Raw genomic sequence first — 22,228 nt, 5'->3', positions numbered from 1 at the left:
TATATATAACTATATATATATATATATATAAAGTTATGCCATTTACAAACATATAATGTTTGTAAAATGGTACAGCTTTTTAAATATCTGAAAGTACACTCTTAATATCAGTCAGTCAAGCATTATAATATGATAATCAAGTATTATTTAATAATAGAAGTTTAGTAATTAGAATTAAAACTTGGTAACCATGAACTTAGGACTGGTGCTGGTGCTTTTTTTGGTCATTCAGTGTTCCTGTAAAAAAAAAACGAACAATAATACTGATAAGATATTATTATTATTATACGAATTCTACTAATAAGAACAATATAAAAACGCACTAAGGATTAATGAGCTACTGGATTCATGAATATTAATCAGGTTGTGTGCGTTTGCTCAAACTGATTCGCTGAAATCAAAACAAGGACGATAATAGGTGAGCACCAGCCAATGAGATTGACGTTTGCGCTTTAGTTCCACCTACTACAGGAAAACCCGTCAGTTCTTAAAAGCTGAAGAATTCCAAAGGAACTCCATTATTTTTACAGGAAAATACAACAAAGTATATCGTTTACATGTAGCGCATCAATTCTGCATGTTATAAAGACTCTCGCTTGCTCTCGCTCTTTGCGCGAGTGAGAGAAAGCGACGGCGAGTCATGCGCCTTCACACTAGAGTTTACGTTACGCCAAATACACAAACACAGGTGTGCTGCGCATCCATTCAAATGAATTGAAAAATATCACAGATCGCTTGACGTAGAGTGAAACTCTGAAGCGCTCTGTCACGATACTCGATCCGAGAAAAATGGCACTATCGGAGCCGATACCCGACATGAATATCGGATCGGCGCATCCTAATTAAGCGTTGGGGTGGAGTCCAAGGTGTTTGATGTCCCCTGGTTTGAATAGCCATTTTGTTCTGTGCCAGTAGTGAGAGAGTGAATTGTTATCCGTGTAATCTTTGTGGGTTGAGCATATAAACAATGTCTCTTCAGTATAGAAACATTCTGTGCTGCTTGCTCTGTGTAAATGACAGGCAGTGTTGTGTTCATATAGGGATCTGATTTAGCATATAAGTTTTCACTGCCTTGGCATGTGAGACCTCTGTGTTTAACATCTTTGTTTTCAATCCAGTGGTGCTAAGGGATACAATCTACTTGTACGGCGTTCTTCAAAAAGATCGCTAAGCTATCTTCTCTTTATTCGAGAGAGAGCTAGAGAGCGTCTGGCCCTTGTCTAACTGAGGCTAAAGGGCTGCAGAGGAGTGCTGTGATATTTGAAGTAATTCACAAGTGCATGTGTTCGCACATTAGTGGGATGCAGTTGGACAGCCACAAGGTTGAGAGCTAATTACAGCATTTAAAGCCTATCAGTTCCATGTGATTGCTGCTTGTGCTGGGTAAACTGCTTTTATTTGGTATGCCGTGGAAGTTTCCCCTCACAGCGAGGGCTCTGTGGCAGCAAATTATTTTCATCTTAATTGCATGTAGGTGGAGACATGAAATAATGGGGCATATTTGTGTTCAATCTGCTGTGTTTTCATTACATTGTGGAGGAAAACATTGTTAGCGGGAGTTAATTAACAAATATGAGTAATTGCTCTATGCTCATATTTATCAGTGTGTTCGCAACAGGCAGGCCTGAAGCGCTAACGACAAAGTGCTACATAAATCAAAGTGCTTTTTTTTTGCCAAAGTAGAGCCCTTGGGAGGTACCTTAGAGCTTAATTAGAATTAGAAGGATTTTGTTTTAAGTGTGAGGTGAGCAAGCACTTGAATAACAATGATAAATTAGGCCCCAGAGCATTGCCTGTATGTTTTGGACCGCGTGCGCAATGTTATGTCCTATTTCTATATAATTCATAAAGTGTGATGGCAGAGGCGCTGTTCCAAACGTTCTGCCGGTCCTGTCGATTTGATGAGAGAGATTAATGCAGGGATTGCTGTTACTGGCAGAAAAGTTTACTGAAATTATGCCAGAGTTTTCACTGCAGAATTACCCAGATGGGATTACGTGGACTATTCAGATTTTACGAGGCCGTTTAGAATATTTTTCTTTTCACGGAATAATACGAAGGGATGCTTAATGTTTTGCTTCACTGTCAGTCATAATTCAGTGATTTGGCAGACCAAGATATTTGGCATCCAACATATTTGTGGTCAGCCAATAAAGTGTTCATTTTTGACTCTTTATGGGAAATTACTGTGTAACTTGATCAGTCTTCTGTTTCATCAGTTATTTTTTCAGTTTTCAGTTGTTGTTTTTAATGTGCTGTTTTAGAACGTCATTATGGGGTTCATTTGTAATAAACATTTGATGCACAAAAACCTATTTATATGTGAAAAACTGCATGATGAGATTCATAAATCAGCAAAATAATTTTTAATTAATCTAAAATGTGTTTGTATAACACTTTTCATGATAAATGTTGTTCCAGTTTACAATTAACTTTTACTACACTAACAATTAACTACACCAAACATAATTTTTCTTTAAAATTTTCAGCGGACCCTGTCCTCCTGGGGGGTCTCTGGATCCCTCTTTGAAAATCCCTGGACTAACCGACAGACCGGTCACCAGCATTGTAGAACACTCACAAAAAGACTACTTTCATCATTTAGCCAAGGAAAGGAGCGGAGTGCTCTCATGTGCACGTACAGAGAGAATGTTACTGAAGTGAAGGACTGTGTATTGCCACATAGTGCCAATTGAAGGCTTCTGTTGCACTACCGCAGCAGACCTTGGGGGTGCACTGAATGTTGTCTGCGGATTTAAAAAAATAGTACGCTGAGTGAAAAGACTTGTCTGACAGACACTTGTGCGATTTTTGATTACAGTCATACTGATACTCTGTGGCCATGCATATGGACTGCCTGTCTGTCTTGGCACCAGATTCAGCCATCTGGCCTCAATTATGCTTTAAACATGCTTTTTTGTACATGACAAGTCCACACTGACAGCGAGTCTGCCAGTGTTTAAACGTCATTCCTCTGGCTACGATTATACTCAATCAGTCACTCTGATTTTAATTGGAATGGTTGAAAATGAGTGGGAGACGTGAATGAAAATAAAACTGTCTTCATCTCTGCTGTGGTCAGTTTGGAGGTTTTAAGTGTGGATGTGCAATACAAGAAGGAGGAAAGATGTTCAAACTGTTTGGAATTGGAATTTGTACTTCACAAATAAGAGTATCCTCCTGCATTATCCTTTTAAATCAAAATGTTTTACATGTTTATCTCTAAGTCCCTCTAAAATTGTTTCTTTTAGGCCAGTTTTTTCATTTATTTTATTTTTTAATTATTAGTTCAGGACTAATAATTGTAACGAGTCTTGTGATTGACTAGTCATGATCTGACGTCTGGGTTTGGGACCAGTCAGAAAACTAGCATTGATCTCTTTTGTGTAAATTAATGAATTTGTTTTCATCATGTTTTTTTTATTTATATCAATAACATCTCTTCATCACCCAAGAGAAAGTATGGAAGCAGTCTATCTCTCGTTTCCCACCATCCTCAGATGCATTCCCTGTCAGACCTTTCCTCTATCTCTTTGCTCTTAGGCTGAGATTAGCCTCTTGCCATTGTCTTCACTGGTCCTGCTGTTGCCGTAAATTGGCTGGCTGTGCTATTTTGAGGTTACTGCTTTCAAAATATCGACGCTAACAGTGTTAGGAGTACACAGAAGGTCCCAGAAGACCTCTTCAGATGCAGACAAACGGGTCAAACACTGACCTAATGAAGACAGATGGAGGTGGACAGTGTCTACATGTGCTGTGGATGATGGTCAACCTGTGGAATGTTTTGTGCGCTTTGGCCAATCTGTTATTTTAGTATAGCAGTTCTCCCATTTGGCCTGTAACAGAGGTCAAGAAACTCAAATATAGGATCAGTTATTGACCCCCTTTTCAGACTTTTCACCGTAAAATGGGATAAAATTGCATGATGTCCTTGCGTTGAAAGACTGTACAGTTTTCTGGACCCCAGTGCATAATGGACACAGACATTTTGTCAGCTATTTTATAATTTTTTATGTTGAATTATTTATGTTTAGTATTTGAATTTATCATAGGGTGCATTTAAAAAGTGTACATTGTGTCGTGTACATTGTGTGATTGACGTACATTGATTCCTCTCATTTAGTTTCTTGTTTGTTGTTGTTGTAGTGCCAGAATCACTCACAGGATAATTTCCACTGTCTCTTCTGTTCTCTTAAATAGGGCTGTCGCGGTGAGGGAATTTCCCTTGCGGTAATTTTGAGTGGCTCAATAGCGTGTGTGTATGTGTTATGATATAACTAACGAGGTCATATTCAGAAGACAATGAAACCGAAACCCAATAGCGTTGAAACAGGAAGTGAAGTAAACAGAAGAGAATGACAAAATAACGGTCCACATAACAGAACATAAACCTGACAATAAGATCGTTAGGCTATCGTTAGCCTATATGTATAACAGTATCTGATTTTCTAATCTGACTGGACAAGAGACTTTCTATTGATGTTTCCACCTGCCCGCGTTCTAGACGGGCTGTCAGTCAGTGCAGTTACAGTGTTGCGCCACAAGGTGGTGGAAATGGACTGTCATTCAACTACACGTTCAAAAACGCTGATTCATTCATTCAAAGAGACGTAATGAAACACGCTGTTGAAATAATTTTAACTTTGAGCGCCACTTTAGAAGGCTCAGCTGACCAGCTATGCGTCGATGCTAAGACAGAGATTTCGCTTTCCTTGAACATGACAACCTATTTTCACAAATATATATGAATCGGCCTGGAGGACAGACTTAAGTAATCGCACGCGCTCAGTCGATCTCTCTCTCATTCACTGTCTGTTTAGGCTTGTTAAGTGCAAATCTATGGAGACTCTGTACAAATCAGCATGGTACACATTATGGTATCATTACTAACTTGTTTAATATTCAGTCCACATGCATGACGTGTAAAACGAGAAGGGCATAACCTTACGAAAAAAGAAAGCACGCAAAAATCGCGGTTGCTGCGGTTCTTGCATTCCTCTGCGGTTTGTTCGTCAATAGCGCGGTATTGCGATATTGCGGTTATCGCGACAGCCCTACTCTTAAAAACTTCTTTGTTGCTGAAGATACGTTCTCTCCATCCACACTGCATGAAACCCTTTTAACCATGTGGCACAGTTTCAGTAATTCTCGGTTTTATTTCAGTTTCTCTTTGATCTCTGTGCTGTCGCCCTTTCTTCGAGAGTGGAATAATTTTATGGCATATATGTGCAAATCCTTATAGCTCTTTTGTTCCTGGGCTCTCAGAGTGTCCCCATAATGACCAGAAGGTGAATAGAGAAGATTAGGAATTGTAATCTCTGTACTGCTGCCATCGCAATTTTAGCCCTCCTTTGAAAATGCAATGATAAAGATGACAGTTCAGATGTAAACATTGCTCGAAATGGGATGCCTATTGATTCACTTGAATGCCTCTAGTGGTTCGTTTTTTCATATTTTTTCTATTATTTAGCATGAAGCCAGGAGCACTGTTTGGCTTTCATATGTGAGCAAGACCTCTCTTTCCATACAGCTGTGTGTAAACACACAATAGGTGTAAGCGGTCTGTGTGGCACAAAACCTATAAACCGTTTTCATTATTCAGGCTAATTTATATCAACCACGTTGTTAATCTTCCACAACCTGTTAATTGCTTTGTTTCTCGACACATTTCTGGAGGGCGGCCATAACTGTGTTTTCAGAAGTACTCCTGTCAGTGGCGCCAGGCTACACAGCCACAAATTGGAATGTGGCACTGGCCCGGGAATACAGCCAAGATTTAAATTAGACAATAACCTCTGGCCCCTCATGCAGGCTTCTCTCTGCAGCTGTGGGCTGATCCATTTGTTTAATATGGTGGAGTATTCGCTAGAATAATAAGCTGATGTATGAGTCGGCTCTTAACAGTTTGTGTTTCACAGATTTACAAAGTCTGAACAACTGGCAGGCAGAGCACACTGCAGATGTATCCAAACAGCAATAAAGGAAATGTACAGTATGTAACGGCTAAATATACACACTTGGAGAAATTAGTCATGGAAATGATGAATACAGTAGATAATGCTTCTTTGGAAGTTGCACAGAGAGTTTCTTGGTAATATGAAAATGCATTTAACATTTTTTATAGGGTACACTTTTTATTGCATATTTTTTTTATTAAACGGGGCTTGTTGGTAACAAAACCAAAATAAAATGAAAACCTTAAAATAAAAACCTTAAATAAAATTAAGGTTTTAAAAATGTAAATTGTTTAAAAAAAATTTAAATTAAGGTTTTTGGAAGGTTTTAAACCTTCCAAAATCTTAAATAAAATTAGGCCAGCATAAACATAAACTGTGATCACTTCCATATGTGGGGGGCGTTGTGTGTGTGTGTGTGCAGGTGAGTGAGTGTGTGCGTGAGTGTGTAACTGGATGTTCTGTTCTATTGTGAAAATCTCTGAAGCTATATCCAGCTATAGCTTTTCTGTGGCACAGAGCCAGTGCTTTGCCAGTCGAGATCAAAGATGAAGCTTCAGCTAGTCAGGGCTTTCTTTAAAGGTTTTCTGTAAGGATTGAACTAGAATAACTGACCTATGACTCCAGCATAGGAAGTTACAGAGGTTGTCATTAATCGGAGGTATTTAGACAAGACAAAACAGGACCGTTTTGTCTTATCTAAATACCTCAGATTAATGGCATTCCCCATGGTACGTCCGGCTCTGTTACACAGTAGAAACAGATGCTAGGGTGGCAGGAGGTGATGTTCCCTAGTGTACTCTTGTGTGACAACTTATATTATGTGACAACTTATATTGTATGGCATGTTTTACCATGAAGTGTGTCCAAATAGGACATGTTGCATTATCATTTAATATAATAATCATAATAATAATAATAATTTTACTACTACTACTAAAACTACTTTGAGTGTTTTGTAACACATGCTAAAGTTATTATAGTCAACCCATGTTTTTCAATGTCAAATTTACTCCTTTTAATTTGCATCTAATCTTTATGCATTACAGGGGTATAATACCTGTTGTACTGAAAGCTCAGTGGATGAAAACACAAGGACTTGTATATAGATCCATTTCATATCTCTCATCTGGTGGGAAAAATCTCAAGTAGCTCTCAGATTTCGTTGTTGCCACTTGTAGCTCTTTTGGCAATGGTGCACTAGTCCAGATCTTCGGTTTATCTCTCTTCCTGATATGTTTGTAAAAGGCGAGCTTCTACAGCAATACATTTCAAGTAATGCAGTTTTCATTTATAAATGGCCCTATACACCCATATGTACTTGTTTTTAAATAAACTGAGGTATAGCAGAATGCAATAGCAGAATAACAAAGCACATAAGTGAGAAGGAAAATGAGGGAGAGAGGGAGCGAGAGCATGAAAGAGAGAGATGAGAGGAAGAGGTGACTGTCTAAAGAGAGTCTCTGTCAGTGTGATTGTATTCTCTCTGTGTGCAGTGCTTTCATGTAATGATTTTAGCTTTAAACTGACTTTTAGTGATCGATTTGTCCTGTGGATCAGAACAGCCCAGCTTTAGGCTCTTTGTGTGGGCCTGCTGGGCAAAGATGTCAGTTTACACATTAACCACCCTGAACTGTGTGTACTTATGTCGTTTTAATTTTGTGTGTACCGCTTAAATTGTTTGTTATTCACACCATCTTAGAGGCTGAGATTTACTGTCTCTCTTAAAATAGCAAAGATAATTCCTTTCTCAAAGTGTTATATTTTTATAATAAAGTAAACTCGAATATGCATCACACTGCAGTACTTTTGTTCAATTCTCCCATTCGTAGATAATGACCATGTGACCTCAGTAATTCTTCAAACAGGCTGTTGGTCATGGTCACATTCTTCTCAAGTGGATTGTGTTTGGGTTGTGTCAGATCTAAGTTCTGTAATATTGTTTTTTCCCCCGGGGTGATTGAATTCACTCTGTTGTAATAATATCTTATTTCCCTCTGGAAACACTTGCATAAGAATATACAAACACTCAGGTTATGAAAGCCGGCTCAGTATGGATGCTGGTGTCCAAAATCAGTCAGGAGCTTCATACAAGTGAAGCCTCACATTTTTCTGCATATAACAGCAACATTCATAAAAGATTGTCTGAGAAAAAAACCTAAAACTTGATGTAATTATATAGAAGCTCAATGCGGAGAAGATCTTGAATGGGTTAAAACCGAGACCAAGCCATTCACACAGAACACATATTCAGCGATATTTTAGATGGACAAATATAACTGCTGCACTCTCGTCTCACAGAAGAGATGTATAGAAAGCCATGCAAAGTTAAAACCGTTTAAACTTTTAGAAAACACGTCACGAATTTGTGGAGATTAATTATTTTGCTCATTGCGCCCTCCTGTGGCCTCGGGAGACAATTAGATCTATACAATAAAGACCTATTTAATCTGCATATAAAACATTAGAAATTAGATATTTGTTTAATTTTTATTGTGTTTGATTGTTCAAAAAAAATATTCGTTGTTTGTCTCAATAAATTGTGTTAATTATAAATACAGTGGTTAAATGTAAACATTTAAAAAAACATTTTCTATTGCTTTTTGTTTTAAAAAAGATTATAAAAAATTTCAATAATTATCAATACCAAACGGTATGAAACATTATATCGTTGATATATTTTTTAGCTGTATCGCCCAGCCCTATAATTAATCGACTATTTGGTTGTTGAATGAATAGTTGACTAGTCATCTATTGTAACTTATCCCTAACAGGGGCGTGTCCTGAGCTTGTTACTGTTCACTAACGAGGCAGAGGTAGCGTTTGCATTGCTCTCATCTTGTTAATTACAGAGGCTCCATTGTCTGATCTGACCCATTTACAGCATTCTCTCTTTCATTCTTTCAGTTTGTCTCATCCTCCCATCACGGCTAATCTCATTTGGCATCTGGCTCAATCCCACCCTGCCATGAACATGAGAGGGTCTGCTCTCTCACTGAAGAGAGCCAAGAGCGACAACAACACCCCCTGTGTCTGTTTCCATTCACACTAACTTCTGTTTCCTAAAAGCTCTTGTTGTTATATTTCTGTGAATCGGCATTAGTTGTTAAATGTACAGCTGACAAGTGAGCGGTGATAAAGCAGCACTTCTTGTCCTTCTGTGTTATCCGTTTGAGAATAATGTTTGTTTAATTAATATTCATGAGTTGTAGATCTGCATGTGTCAGTGATGCGAGGCAGAGAGGCAGGTAATGGGATTTAAAACAGAGTGAATGCTGATGGTGTGAATGAATAACTTAAAGCCTGTGTGTACACACACACACACACACACACTTCTTTCCCCTTGCCGTTTGTATTATGTAGACCCACATTAGTGATGAAATGAGGCATGAACTTTTTTCCATATTCTCAGAATCCACCTTGTGTTCTCTCTCTGTCTCTGATTTGATGGATCTCTCTCACACACACTCCATTCATCTCCCTGTCTTTCTTCATTTTTAACTTTCTCAAAAAGTGATCTTTTTCAAATTTCATTGATAAAGTCAATATTATTTGCCGTTCGTAACCCCTTTTCTGTAATGGAACTTATTTCAGAGTGAAACTGGATATTTAATGATGAAAAAGTGTGTGGTGGAATCGATTGGATCATACAAGTATGTTCTATACCAGAATAAAACAAGACCGAATGTGAGTTAAAACAATGCAAATGATATTTGATTATTTACTCTTAAAATAAAGGTTCTTTAAAAAAAAATTGCATCTCTGTGAAATCCCCCTTTTTAAGAGTGTTAATTAACATTATCCGATAGCCTGAGTGGGCTAAGTGATATAAGCAGAAACAGAAACTTATTTCAAAGAATGACCAGATTATTCTATTTTGAATTAAGGATTATGAAGACAAACCCTTTATTCGTTAGAATAAAATGCATTGATTAATTTTTCCAAAAAATACCACTTTTATTTGAAAATTCCATTTTGACACTAAACAGTGCTGCAGTTATATTGAGTTGCTTTATTACTTTTGTATTTTTTTTTAATTCTTAATTTTTTTTGGAGTGTGGGGTGAGGAGTAATTATTTTCTTTTAATGAGATGTTTAGTCAACAGAAACTTATTTCAAAGAATGACCAGATTATTCTATTTTGAATTAAGGATTATGAAGACAAACCCTTTATTCGTTAGAATAAAATGCATTGATTAATTTTTCCAAAAAATACCACTTTTATTTGAAAATTCCATTTTGACACTAAACAGTGCTGCAGTTATATTGAGTTGCTTTATTACTTTTGTATTTTTTTTTAATTCTTAATTTTTTTTGGAGTGTGGGGTGAGGGGTAATTATTTTCTTTTAATGAGATGTTTAGTCAAAGACCTCTATCTGTCTCTCTCCCCATTGGTTGCTCCTAAAACTCATTTTCCTCTACAGAGACACATGCTAAAAAGCAGAAAGCATTTGCTTTTCTCATGCTACTCTCAAGCAACACCAATTCACCATCATGTATTTAAATGGCTAGGACTGAATGTGACCTAAGGAGGGAGACCAATAGAAGACTGGACCACCGACAGCAAACTCTCACTGATACGGTCAGAAGAACGTTTAATAACAACAAAAAAAGCAGAACAAACACTGTATGGAAAAATTGACATTTTTCAGGGTTTCTATTTTCAGAGCGACATTATGCCGCTGACATTATGGTGCTGTATTGTGCGAGGCAGCGTGGTGTTCCTCTTTAGTGTAGATGCACCAGGTGAGAGCTCCAAAAGGCCTCCTCAGCCCAAAACACCTGCTCTTCAAGTCTTGCAGCTGCTGCAAGCCTGTGTGTGTGTGTGTGTTTGCATTGTGCACTGGAATACGTGTATATGTGCTGGTTAGACTTTTAACATATCAGCCCGTTCGTTTTCTGCCCCCCCTCCCCCTCCCCCTCCACTCTTTCTCTTGCTCACTTTCTCTCCAGGGCATAGACTAATTAATGGATACCATTCGCAGTTGATTAGCTACAGTTCCTTCGGTAATTACATTCGCATACTAACCACTCAGACAAAAAAATGAGGGGGAGAGAGAGAACAAAGCATGGGATTAATGCTCTTCTCATTTTGCTCTGATCTTAATTTGTTCCTGCAATTGTTTGCCCTCCACAATAAGATAAGAAAGCCCTTTTTCCCTCTTATTCTAATTCTTCTGGTTGTGTAACATCTGAAGGAATCACTTTGTTTTAAACAGACAAAAGCTTGCTGTTGGATGTGCCGTTGATTCATGGCCTTGAGGCTGTTGTGGTTGATGTTTGTGTGTGTGCTTTGTCCTCACATGTGTGTGTGTGTGTGTGTGTGTGTGTGTATGCATGATTTGTCTGGTTATAGAGGGCCCTCTTTGCTGGCCCTCCAGCTGCTAACCCATAATTCCTCATTTAGCTTTTCCATTGTTCCTACCTGTCAGTGTGTTTGTGTCTCAGAAGAAAAGATAGGATGCCTGCCATTTCAACAATTTGCCATCACGTTTGATTTAGAGGGGTACATATAGAATAAAGGATCAGAATAAAGAAAAGAGCTCCATTTAGAAAGGAAGCTGTAGAAAACTACATGGATGTACTGTACATTAAACACCACCACCATCCAATCGTATTTTTACATGTTAAAAAATGACCTGAATATACTGTATGTACCCTCAGTTTTAACACATTTCAGACCTTTTCTGTTGTCTTTGGATGTGTGGGTTGTTTTGCAAGCTGCTCTCTGTTTACCTACTGTAATAAACTGTGATCTTTCATCAGCCTGTGTGGGCATTTCAGATTAGTAAAACGACTGTGTGACTCTCCCCCACTTTTGTAATGCAAAGTTAGTCTCTGCATGACAGACAGCAAGCCACACCTAGCTGTCCCACTGATGCATTACAGTACAAGATGATGTGAGGCGAATTAGCAACTGGGATACTTCCCGTGTCATTATTACCTATTTACATGAGGAGTGAACTAATCAATGAACCGTCTGAGTACCGCTTTCCAAGATAGACAAAATATTTCAGATATCATTTGTGCAGGTACATTAGTAATCAATTCTGAAATTCTAATTCAAGTAATTATTATCATACTTTTAAATCTGTGTTTTAAAATAATTGTGTTATCTGTTCTCATTGTGACTTCATGTATTTGTGATATTTTTTTTATTATTATTATTTCGACCAAACATCCAATTAGATTGAGTTATATATCTCATGCAAGAAGTAAAATACAGTCAACATCTATAGTTAAAGGGGTCATATGATGCGATTTCAAGTTTTCCTTTCTCTTTGGAGTGTTACAAACTGATTGTGCATAGATAAGATCCCTGAAGTTGCAAAGACTAAAGTCTCAAAACCAAAGAGATATTCTTTAAGTAATGGTATGTATTTGAAAAATAATGTGTTTTTTGAACATTAAAGCATGTCAACATATTCTGTTACACCAAATACACAAAATAATGATCTTTAAAAAAGCATCATATGACCCCTTTAAAAATAAACCAGGCACTTTTCAATAAATAATTACATTTATTTTCATTCCATTTGATTATATTAATTTAATATATATTTAACAGTACTATTTACCAATGCAACACAGACTTTTGTAAGTGAAGACAAACAAATCATAAAAAAAAATAGTCAGGACCTGGCTCTTTAAAGGGGTCATGAACTGCCTTTTGTTTTTTTGTTTTTTATTCTGTACTGTTCTCTGAGGTCCACTTATAATGTTATCAAGACTTCTACATACAAAAAAAAAATTGAAGTAATAGGCTATTTTTTGTCCTGTTTTGAGTTTTGATCCCTCTCATCGGAACGCTGTGATTGAATAGGTGTAGCGGATTGTAGACTCAGAAGGAAACGCCTACTGCTATGATTGGCTAACAGTTGTGTATGCTTGACAGCCTATGTCCTACATAGTTGGACGCGTCTGTGATTTAGGTTAAAAATGCATAAATACTCACTACATATTAAACGATCTGTAATAACAGACAAAGCAATAGTGACCACATAATAAAAACAGTTACTCCCACTCGTGTGGTGCGACATTACTGTCGGATCCAATATAGTCGGCACTGCCTCGTCTTTTAGTTTCACTCTTTCTGAAAATCCTGCACTGAATTGTGCCTTGTTTGTAAATGAATCAGGGGTAAAATGAACAAAAGGAACAAGTTCTCATGTGGTCTGGAAATGCATTAAAAAATAACGTTCATCAAATAAAGTTTATCTGAGTTCTGAAACTTACAGAATGTTTTTATAGTACAATGACCTCTTATATGTCAAACGATTGAGGAAATTTTGATTTCTCAGTTCATGACCCCTTTAAAATGATTAAATCTCCGATCCCCACTCCTCAGAAATCAAAGAATCAATTATTTTAGAATTAAATTCCCAGCCCTACTATTTTGTGCATAAAGCAAATTTCATTCTTATATGGTGACTGCACAATTAGACTACAGTGAATTAGAGAGTGAGAGGAGATGACATTGGCAACTGAAATAACTAATGCATTCTTTTTTTTCTGTTACAGTTTGGGAATAACAACAACTACATGAACATGGCTGATGCCAGTGGAGCTCTATTAGCAGGAGATGTGAGTATATGCTTGAGGATAACCTTTACATTTCCATGGATTGTTAGTTTATGCCATGAGCCATTTTATTCTGGAATGACTAAACAGTCATTTTCATGTCTAACCATTTATTGTTTTAAAACAAAGTCAATTAATTTAGCATGCATGCCTCTGTATGTTCAAATAAAATTATTAATTTCAGCGGCAGGTGTGCAGCTGCTGCATTTACATAAAACATGATTAGCTCCCTTCATGCCTTCCTGAACTTCTTTGGGATTTTCCACAGCCCAAACCCTTAAATCTTAGAGCTTGTTATGCCAGCGGCAACATGTTCATACACATACGTTCCCAATGTTATAATCTGACTGAATGATTCCTCCAGTGGATCCGGTATGTTTATGTATCAATGCTTAGTGTCAACAGAGTGACCAGCTCAGTACTGACCAGAGGTTGAGGAGCACAGGGGGCATTGAGCGTTGAGATGGAATTAGGGTTGCTTTTGCAGAGTGATATACCACAGGTGCTCATTTCCTGCTGATATGCTCCAGGTGAAAGCTGCCGTCAGGCTCTGGTGACGGCTGAAGGAGTGTGTATGTAAACACCTGTCCCCATGATCATTTAAAGATAGCATCAAGCTAGAAAAGGAAAGAAAATTGGCACTTCTCACAAAAGTCACTCTTTCTATCCATCATTTTTTTATCCCCTGTCAGTGAGTCTGACAATATACACTGGAAATCACAGATTGTGTATGTTAGGCTGGCCTCACTATCTGTGTATGATTGTATACAGGCGCCTTACAGTATGTGTTGTCACACATTGTTACACTCACTGTTGCCACTGCCCGATTTCCATCACATTTCCAATGCAAATCTCCTTCTCCTCACAATCTCAATGGTATCGATAGACTCATGCTGTTTAAGCAAAGATAAAGTTTGTGCATGTGATGAGCGTTTGTTGCACATTTGTTGGTAACGATGTGTTAGTGTGGGCCTCTCGCTTCATTTTCATTGTAAGTTTAGGTGGTGAAGCCACAGCTTTGTCACAGGCAGTTGTATCCACATTTTTATCTCCATAAATTCTTCTGATAAAAGTGTTCCTTTGCTGAGGCCAAGCTCCAAGTTGGCACCTGCAGTGGAAGTAGAGCTGTCGAGTGTTGACGAAAAATTTCCCCCAGTCAAATTTTTTCCTATGAAATAACGTTTGCTCCTTTACATTGCAGCTGGTATTATGACACATGACACAATGAAATTAAAAGCATTAACATTTAAATTCCTCTTTTTCACATATGTGTAGGGGGGTGGGAGGGGGATATTGTTTCTTGTAACTCGAGCTGAAGAGAAATTAAAGGGACTTTACCCTAGTGAGTGCTGTAATTTCACAGTGTGATGGGTTTTCCATGAGCTTTAGCTCTTTCATTAATCTGCTTAATGTGTCATCTTTAGGCGAGAGAGAGGGAGATGGGGAGAGAGAAGCTAAGTATCTCCGAGTCTGACACTCTGCACTTTGTGTATGGATGGACCCAAATGTACTGTATATAAGATTAGTTTTAATGTAAACCAGGTTTTTATATACACATCAGTTTTTTTTTTTCTTTTGAAAAAGTAGTTTGAGATAGAATGTGCATGGTAAAAATTATCCTGTTAAATTTAGGGTAAAAAAAAGAAAAACAACAGCTGTGGTTGCCAGAAATTCACTGTAAAAATGCAGTGACGATGTTTTAGGCACAGCGGGATGCCATGTTGGTGCCTGTATACATTATTTTACATTATTTTATACAGTATACAGTATTTTTTATTAAGTGATATAATTTCAATTTACCTTATCTACTTGAGCTACAACCACAGCCTGCTTTTTAACTTAAAATGTACCAATAACCACCATGATAATATGGTACATATGGAATCAGAGTTCATCATAAGTGGCCTGTTCATACTCATTTATAGATGATGCACAGAGTCATATTGTACACACAAAGACAAAACACCATAGGGGAACACATGACACTAAAATAATGCAATAAACATGAACTAGATAATCTCTTTCATTAATCTGCTTAATGTGTCATCTTTAGGCGAGAGAGAGGGAGATGGGGAGAGAGAAGCTAAGTATCTCCGAGTCTGACACTCTGCACTTTGTGTATGGATGGACCCAAATGTACTGTATATAAGATTAGTTTTAATGTAAACCAGGTTTTTATATACACATCAGTTTTTTTTTTTCTTTTGAAAAAGTAGTTTGAGATAGAATGTGCATGGTAAAAATTATCCTGTTAAATTTAGGGTAAAAAAAAGAAAAACAACAGCTGTGGTTGCCAGAAATTCACTGTAAAAATGCAGTGACGATGTTTTAGGCACAGCGGGATGCCATGTTGGTGCCTGTATACATTATTTTACATTATTTTATACAGTATACAGTATTTTTTATTAAGTGATATAATTTCAATTTACCTTATCTACTTGAGCTACAACCACAGCCTGCTTTTTAACTTAAAATGTACCAATAACCACCATGATAATATGGTACATATGGAATCAGAGTTCATCATAAGTGGCCTGTTCATACTCATTTATAGATGATGCACAGAGTCATATTGTACACACAAAGACAAAACACCATAGGGGAACACATGACACTAAAATAATGCAATAAACATGAACTAGATAATAGAGATGCACCGATTGCAATTTTCTTGGCCGATTCCGATTTTTTTGTTGGTGTGATCTGCCAATACCGATTTTTGCCGATTCCGATTTTCTTTCTAAGAACTATAATTGACAGCATATACAAACAAATATCTACTTTTCTTCAACGCAAAGTAGTATTTTCATAAAAAAAAAACACAAGTAAAACATCAGTAATAAAATAAGAACAAATAAAAAAATTGCAAACAACAGCACAAATAAATGCAATAGAATAAAGAGAGCTATGAAACTTAAGTTTTTCAGGTTAAGTAAGTTTTTATTCAGTTAAGAAATACTACAGAAATTAAAGTAATAAAATGTCAAATAACACATAATTAATAATTTGATTACTTTAATTTTTTTTAGTCTTCATTGTAAAAATTAAATACAGATTAATGCTTACCATTAAAGTTATAAAACGTATTCAGTCAAGAGCAGAAAATGATTTTCTTTGTCTTTTGTTCTTTGATTAACATGACAGACAGCAGCAGGAAGGACTGCGCGCAGTCCCTTTAAGAGTTTATCCACGGACCCAATATACTGTTACACAACATGTGTTCTCTTTCTCAACTATTTAACGTTCCAAAACTGACTGTGTTTAACTGGATACTCGCCAAAACGGGCATTTTGACTTAATTTTTTATGTATTTGAACGTTTTAGCGCATTTAGCCACTCATTTTGGTATCTGTGGCTCACAAGCTGTTTGAGACTGAGTGCGGATTGTGCGCTCCACTAACATAGATCAGTGGTGGTGCTCGCGCATTTGGTATAAGCGCGAAACCTGCGGGAATGACTAAAATAATGCGCAATACAAGCACTATTTAACCGGAGCGAATGAGACGTGTGTGAGAGAGAAGGGGGTCGTCAGAGAGAAGAGAGCGAGAATGCGCGGCTGACGTTATTGCCTGTGCCGCTGGTAACAAAACAGATCGGCTCGAAATCGGAAAGAAGTGAGACTGATCGGCCGGTCACCGATCCGGGCCGATCATGAGGAAAATCGCCCGATTCCGATCCCTGGCCGATTGATCGGTGCATCTCTACTAAATAACTGAAAATGTAACTAAAAAAAAAAAACTGTGTATATAAATTTTTTTTACATAACATAAATAACTGAACAATTTAAATAAAATATCATGTATGATTTGTCACGCAGGGTCTTCTGGGAATGTCCTGTTGTTTTTAACTGTAAACTCTAAAGTAATTCATAATTTTCCCATACATTTTACAGTAAACTACATATAATCCCATATTAAATCATTTACAGTTTTTACAGTGTATGGTAAGGTAACCAACAGTTAACCAATTAACAAATTTTAACTGTAGCCATTTTTAGTCGTAAGTTGTCAATAATTCATACACGTTGATCATTAGTTAAATAATATTTCAAATATGATAACATATCTAAACCACATTATCTTGAACATCGTACTGCAACATGATATGGAAACACTATATCACTGCTTGATAAGCTGACCTCTTCCTTCCTGCTGTTGAACTGAAACTGATATGGCCATATTCAGTTCCACTTGGTAATATCACTTATCACACACAATCTCATTACACACATGTAATCACTACTGTATATGTAGCAATGGATTTGGAATGGCTGCTATTGAACTCTGAGAGTCTTTGCCACTGTCATCTGAGGAGCGCTTTTCTCTCTGCTCGGCTAATGTTAGGAGCTTTGCTCTATCGATCTTTCTAACCATCATGCTCAGTAATTGTGATGCACTGCCTTTTAACAACTGCTGCTTATGTCTCTGCTGAATCAGTTTACTAAATCTACAAAGTGAAAGGGCTTACTGCTTCATAATCAGTGCTATTGGTTTACCTTGGTCATCTGAGTTTAGCATACTAGGGTTAATGAATGAATGCAAGTTGGGTATTTAGATCAGATCTGTTAGTTTATGTTGAATTAAAGGGATAGTTACCCAAGAATGAAAATTATGCCATCATTTACTTACCCTCATTTTGTTTAAAACATGCATGCAACACAAAAGAAGATATTTTAAAGTAGGGCTGAACGATTTTGGAAAATAATCAAATTGCGATTTTTTTTTACCAATATTGCGATTGCGATTTAATATGCAATTATTTTTTTAAAGCTCTTTATGTTCTGTATTATTCAACAAAGACAAGCTATACAATAAATCCACTGCTCTGTTGTCTCCTCTGAGGCTGGGACTGTAAACAGTGTTCTGTGCTTGTCTGTGCAGCCAAAGACAGAACATTAGCATGTTTTGCTCAAACTTTCGCCATGGCATTAGAACTGGTACACCATTGTCGCTTGAAAAATCAAAATGACGGCGCCTTGGGTGGAAACATGCAGATTAAGGGGCGGTAATATTATAATGAGATCCCTTTGCAACGTCACTAGGGGAGCGAAATCAGACGCTCTCATTTTTTCAGATGCTTGCAGAAAAAGGCTTACCAAAACAAAGTTACTGGGTTAATCTTTTTCACGTTTCCTTGGTTGGTAGATGCACCGGGGACCTGATTATAGCACTTAAAACCTGGAAAAGTCAGATTTTCATGATATGTCACCTTTAAATGTTCATTTATGTTCCACAGAAGAAAGTAAGTCATACAGGTTTGATGACAGAATTTTCACTTTTGTGTCTTTTTTTCACATATTTAAAAATGTTTTGACCTTTACAGGTTGGCATACAAATGAAAATAATTGCAGGCATAGTTCTCCTTGATGATGTGCTTAATTAATGTCTATGGAGATTAAATAATAATAAACACTACTGTAAACTCCATCCAGACTCTCTAAGGTGTTCTGCACAAATTAATGCTTGAGGGTTGGACAGCCTTGCAGTGCCAGGTAAAGTGAGGAAATTATGACAGAAATATTACACTATTGTATTCAGTGTACAGATGATGTATGTATAACCTGAGGCTGTTTGTAAATTAAAATCAAATGTGATTAATCTCATGATGTTTTTGTAATAAACATTATTAATTTATCACAACTGGTTTTGCCCAAACTGTACTGTGTGTTCTGTTTTATTGGATTCATATTCTATTTTAAGCAATAAACTAAATATGATAAGGATGTTTTATTAATGCCTAAAGATCAATAATTGTTTTTATTTGTTTTATTGAACAAGGACACCTGAGTTTGGTTCACCTTAAGTGGACCAAAAAGTGAACCGAATGAAAATAAACCTAGTGTCGTCTACTTGCGTTTACATTGAAGGTCAAATCTATTTTAGTCTACTTTAGTTTTTGAAATGCCTCAGTCCACTTTCAATTATTATTTTTTAGAGTTTAGTTCATTTACAGAAGAATGAGCTTGTTTGAAGATTTCTCATGCAAGGCAAACCGATTCAAGAACACTAATGTAAAACAAATAAATGTGAACATATACGTAAAAAGCTTTCCTCCACCTGAACTGAAGATTGAGCCCACTTTACACATACTGATCTGAGCTTTCACCACACTCACAAATAAACTCTCCAGTGACCTACTTCATCGTCCCACAACATCAGTGCTACACTGACAGCTGACAGCTTCTGTACTTAAGTCATGCTACAACCATATCTCAGTTCTCATTTACACACACACACACACACACACACCACCTCACTGTCTCTGAGAGCAGATGTTAATTTAATCTGCCTTCTCTCTCATCTTGTTGTGAGTGTGTGTGTGTGTGTGTGTGTGAGTGTGTGTACTTGCACTAAAATAAGAAGAACATTAATATATAAGAAGAACATTAATATGCTCTAATAAAAAATGTGTTGCCATATTTCCTTTGCACGTTATGCTTTTCCAAAAGAGTAAGAATAAAACTGGAAAGACGGAAGGTTGAGAATGAGGAAATGGGAATATGAAAGATAAGATATAGCGGGGTAGCAGGAAGAAAGACAAGCAGCTTCAGAGGATGGATGGTGTGTTGACATGATGTTGATATGTTTTTCGAGGCAGTGAAGGAAACTCATTGAGAGTATTAAAGTGAAGATGGAGAACAGGATTGAACACAAAACAAGATGTTCTGAATACATAAAGCGAGAAATTGAGGGAGACAGGAAGAAACCAAGAAAAAGAGAGTGAGGAGTGGAGGTTAGTGAATTCCTCGATGAGGAGCCCAGAGCAGGTAGTCAACATAAGCAAATTAAGTGTGACGATAGGCTGTAATTCACAGACGGAGGGATTTGGTAGTTTGATGAGCAGATTTGTAGGTGCAACTGAGAAGAACAATGTGCAATACTTCTGGACAGCCGAAATCTGTGTGAACATTCTCAAAACCCATCACACCCTGCACTTCCTTTTCTCCTCCAGCCAACATCATCCAGCTTGGATTAAGCAGCTTTTATTTTGTCCTGCTAGTGTGATAGTCGCACATTATTGCATTTCAGAGTCAGACATCTTTTTTCACATCCTGCTTCATGGAGAATGCGTGGTTTGGGTCAGAATAAACATCCATTTCTTGTACAAGTATTAAATAGGTGTTGTTATCTCTTCTGCTCTGGTCAACAGATACTTCACAGCTCTGAAATTAAATGTGTTTACAATAGGGCTGTCAATCGATTAAAATATTTAATTGCGATTAATTGCATGATTGTCATGATAACTCATGATTAATCGCAACTTAATCGCACATTTTTATCTTTTCTGAATGTACCTTAAATTAATACTTTTCAAGTTTTTAATACTCTAATCAACATGGGCATGGACAAATATGGATACTTTATGCAAATGTATGTTTATTATTAGTGAAACCATACTGAACACAGAGCATAAAGTATTCAGATACAGGTTTTCACAAAAACTACAAGTTTTAAAAACCATTTTTATGAAATTGAATCAAAAGTTAAAAAAAAAAATTATATTCATTTAAACAATTATCAACTAATTATTATATTAATTAAATAACATATAACTATATTTTACTGTCTTAATTGTTTAGATTTTTATAATGCATTATCTTATCGATCTACCAGTTCACATTTACAAATGCGTGTTTGCTGCATACAAACATGGGTGGATGTTCACATTGGTCTGAACAAAAACAGTAGATGGGCTTATTGAAAATGCAAATTCATTCTCTGCCAGCAGATGGCGCAGCAGCTGACTTTGAAACGTGCAGCACTCATATTTATTCAATGAAATTATATATTACCAGATATATAATAGCCTATTATAGCATAAATATTATGATATCTAATCGATTACATTCATTGAAATAAATAAATAAATAAATAATTATACTCACCATTAATAAAACACCTGATGCTGTCGGGAGCTGACCAATTTTGTGAAATTTGGCTCGAAAGCAGCAGCTGACTTTGAAACGTACACCACTCATATTTATTCAATGAAATTATCGCCTTTTGAAGTTTAATCGTCACATTAAGCCAGTGGTTCTCAACCTTTTTTCCACTGGGCCGCACTATGGTCCAAGTGCAAGTCTCAGGGGCCGCACGCATATGATTTACATATTATGTCACCAATACAAACCAACCAGATATATAATAGCCTATTATAGCATAAATATTATGATATCTAATCGATTACATTCATTGAAATAAATAAATAAATAAATAATTATACTCACCATTAATAAAACACCTGATGCTGTCGGGAGCTGACCAATTTTGTGAAATTTGGCTCGAAAGTAGTAACAGCACAATGAAGTTACGATTGTAAGTTGCAGTCTGTAAGACGCGCACGGAAGCGTGATTTGACGCGCGACATTGCAGAAAATGAACGTCATATATTTGAGGCCCGTGCAGGGCTCTAGCCTGAACATCTTCAAGTGAGTGGCGGGGCAAACCGAAAGTTGATGCCGAAAGTCCAGCACTCTCCTTCACTGCTGATGCTGTGACTACTCTTGTTTGTATATGTTCCTTCGCTGGCATTTTCCACATTTCGTTTTTCTCCCTTAAAAACAAATTTGTCCATTCTGATGCTCAATTTTACTGAACTAATGGCTGCTGATGACTATTTGAATTGAATTCTGCCAAAGTGCGCGCTTGTAAGTGTTCGTTAAATGCGTAACGTTAATTACATGAGTACAGAG

General features: G+C 36.9%; 1 protein-coding gene across 1 annotated transcript in view; it reads left to right on the top strand.

The window, feature by feature from the left end:
- LOC107742773 (TOX high mobility group box family member 3-like) overlaps positions 1–22,228 on the top strand; it is a 65,545-nt gene that overhangs the window by 29,796 nt on the left and 13,521 nt on the right. Inside the window, exon 2 of the mRNA XM_016555814.1 lies at positions 13,477–13,539. Coding sequence (XP_016411300.1) covers positions 13,477–13,539 — 63 coding nt within the window. The remainder of the gene's footprint in view (positions 1–13,476; positions 13,540–22,228) is intronic.

The sequence above is a fragment of the Sinocyclocheilus rhinocerous genome, unplaced genomic scaffold (assembly GCF_001515625.1).
Source record: "Sinocyclocheilus rhinocerous isolate Xijiao unplaced genomic scaffold, SAMN03320098_v1.1 scaffold857, whole genome shotgun sequence".
Classification (NCBI taxonomy): Eukaryota; Metazoa; Chordata; class Actinopteri; order Cypriniformes; family Cyprinidae; genus Sinocyclocheilus; species Sinocyclocheilus rhinocerous.
The sequence above is the reverse complement of the archived record's forward strand: the minus strand, read 5'-3'. Positions and strand labels throughout refer to the sequence as shown.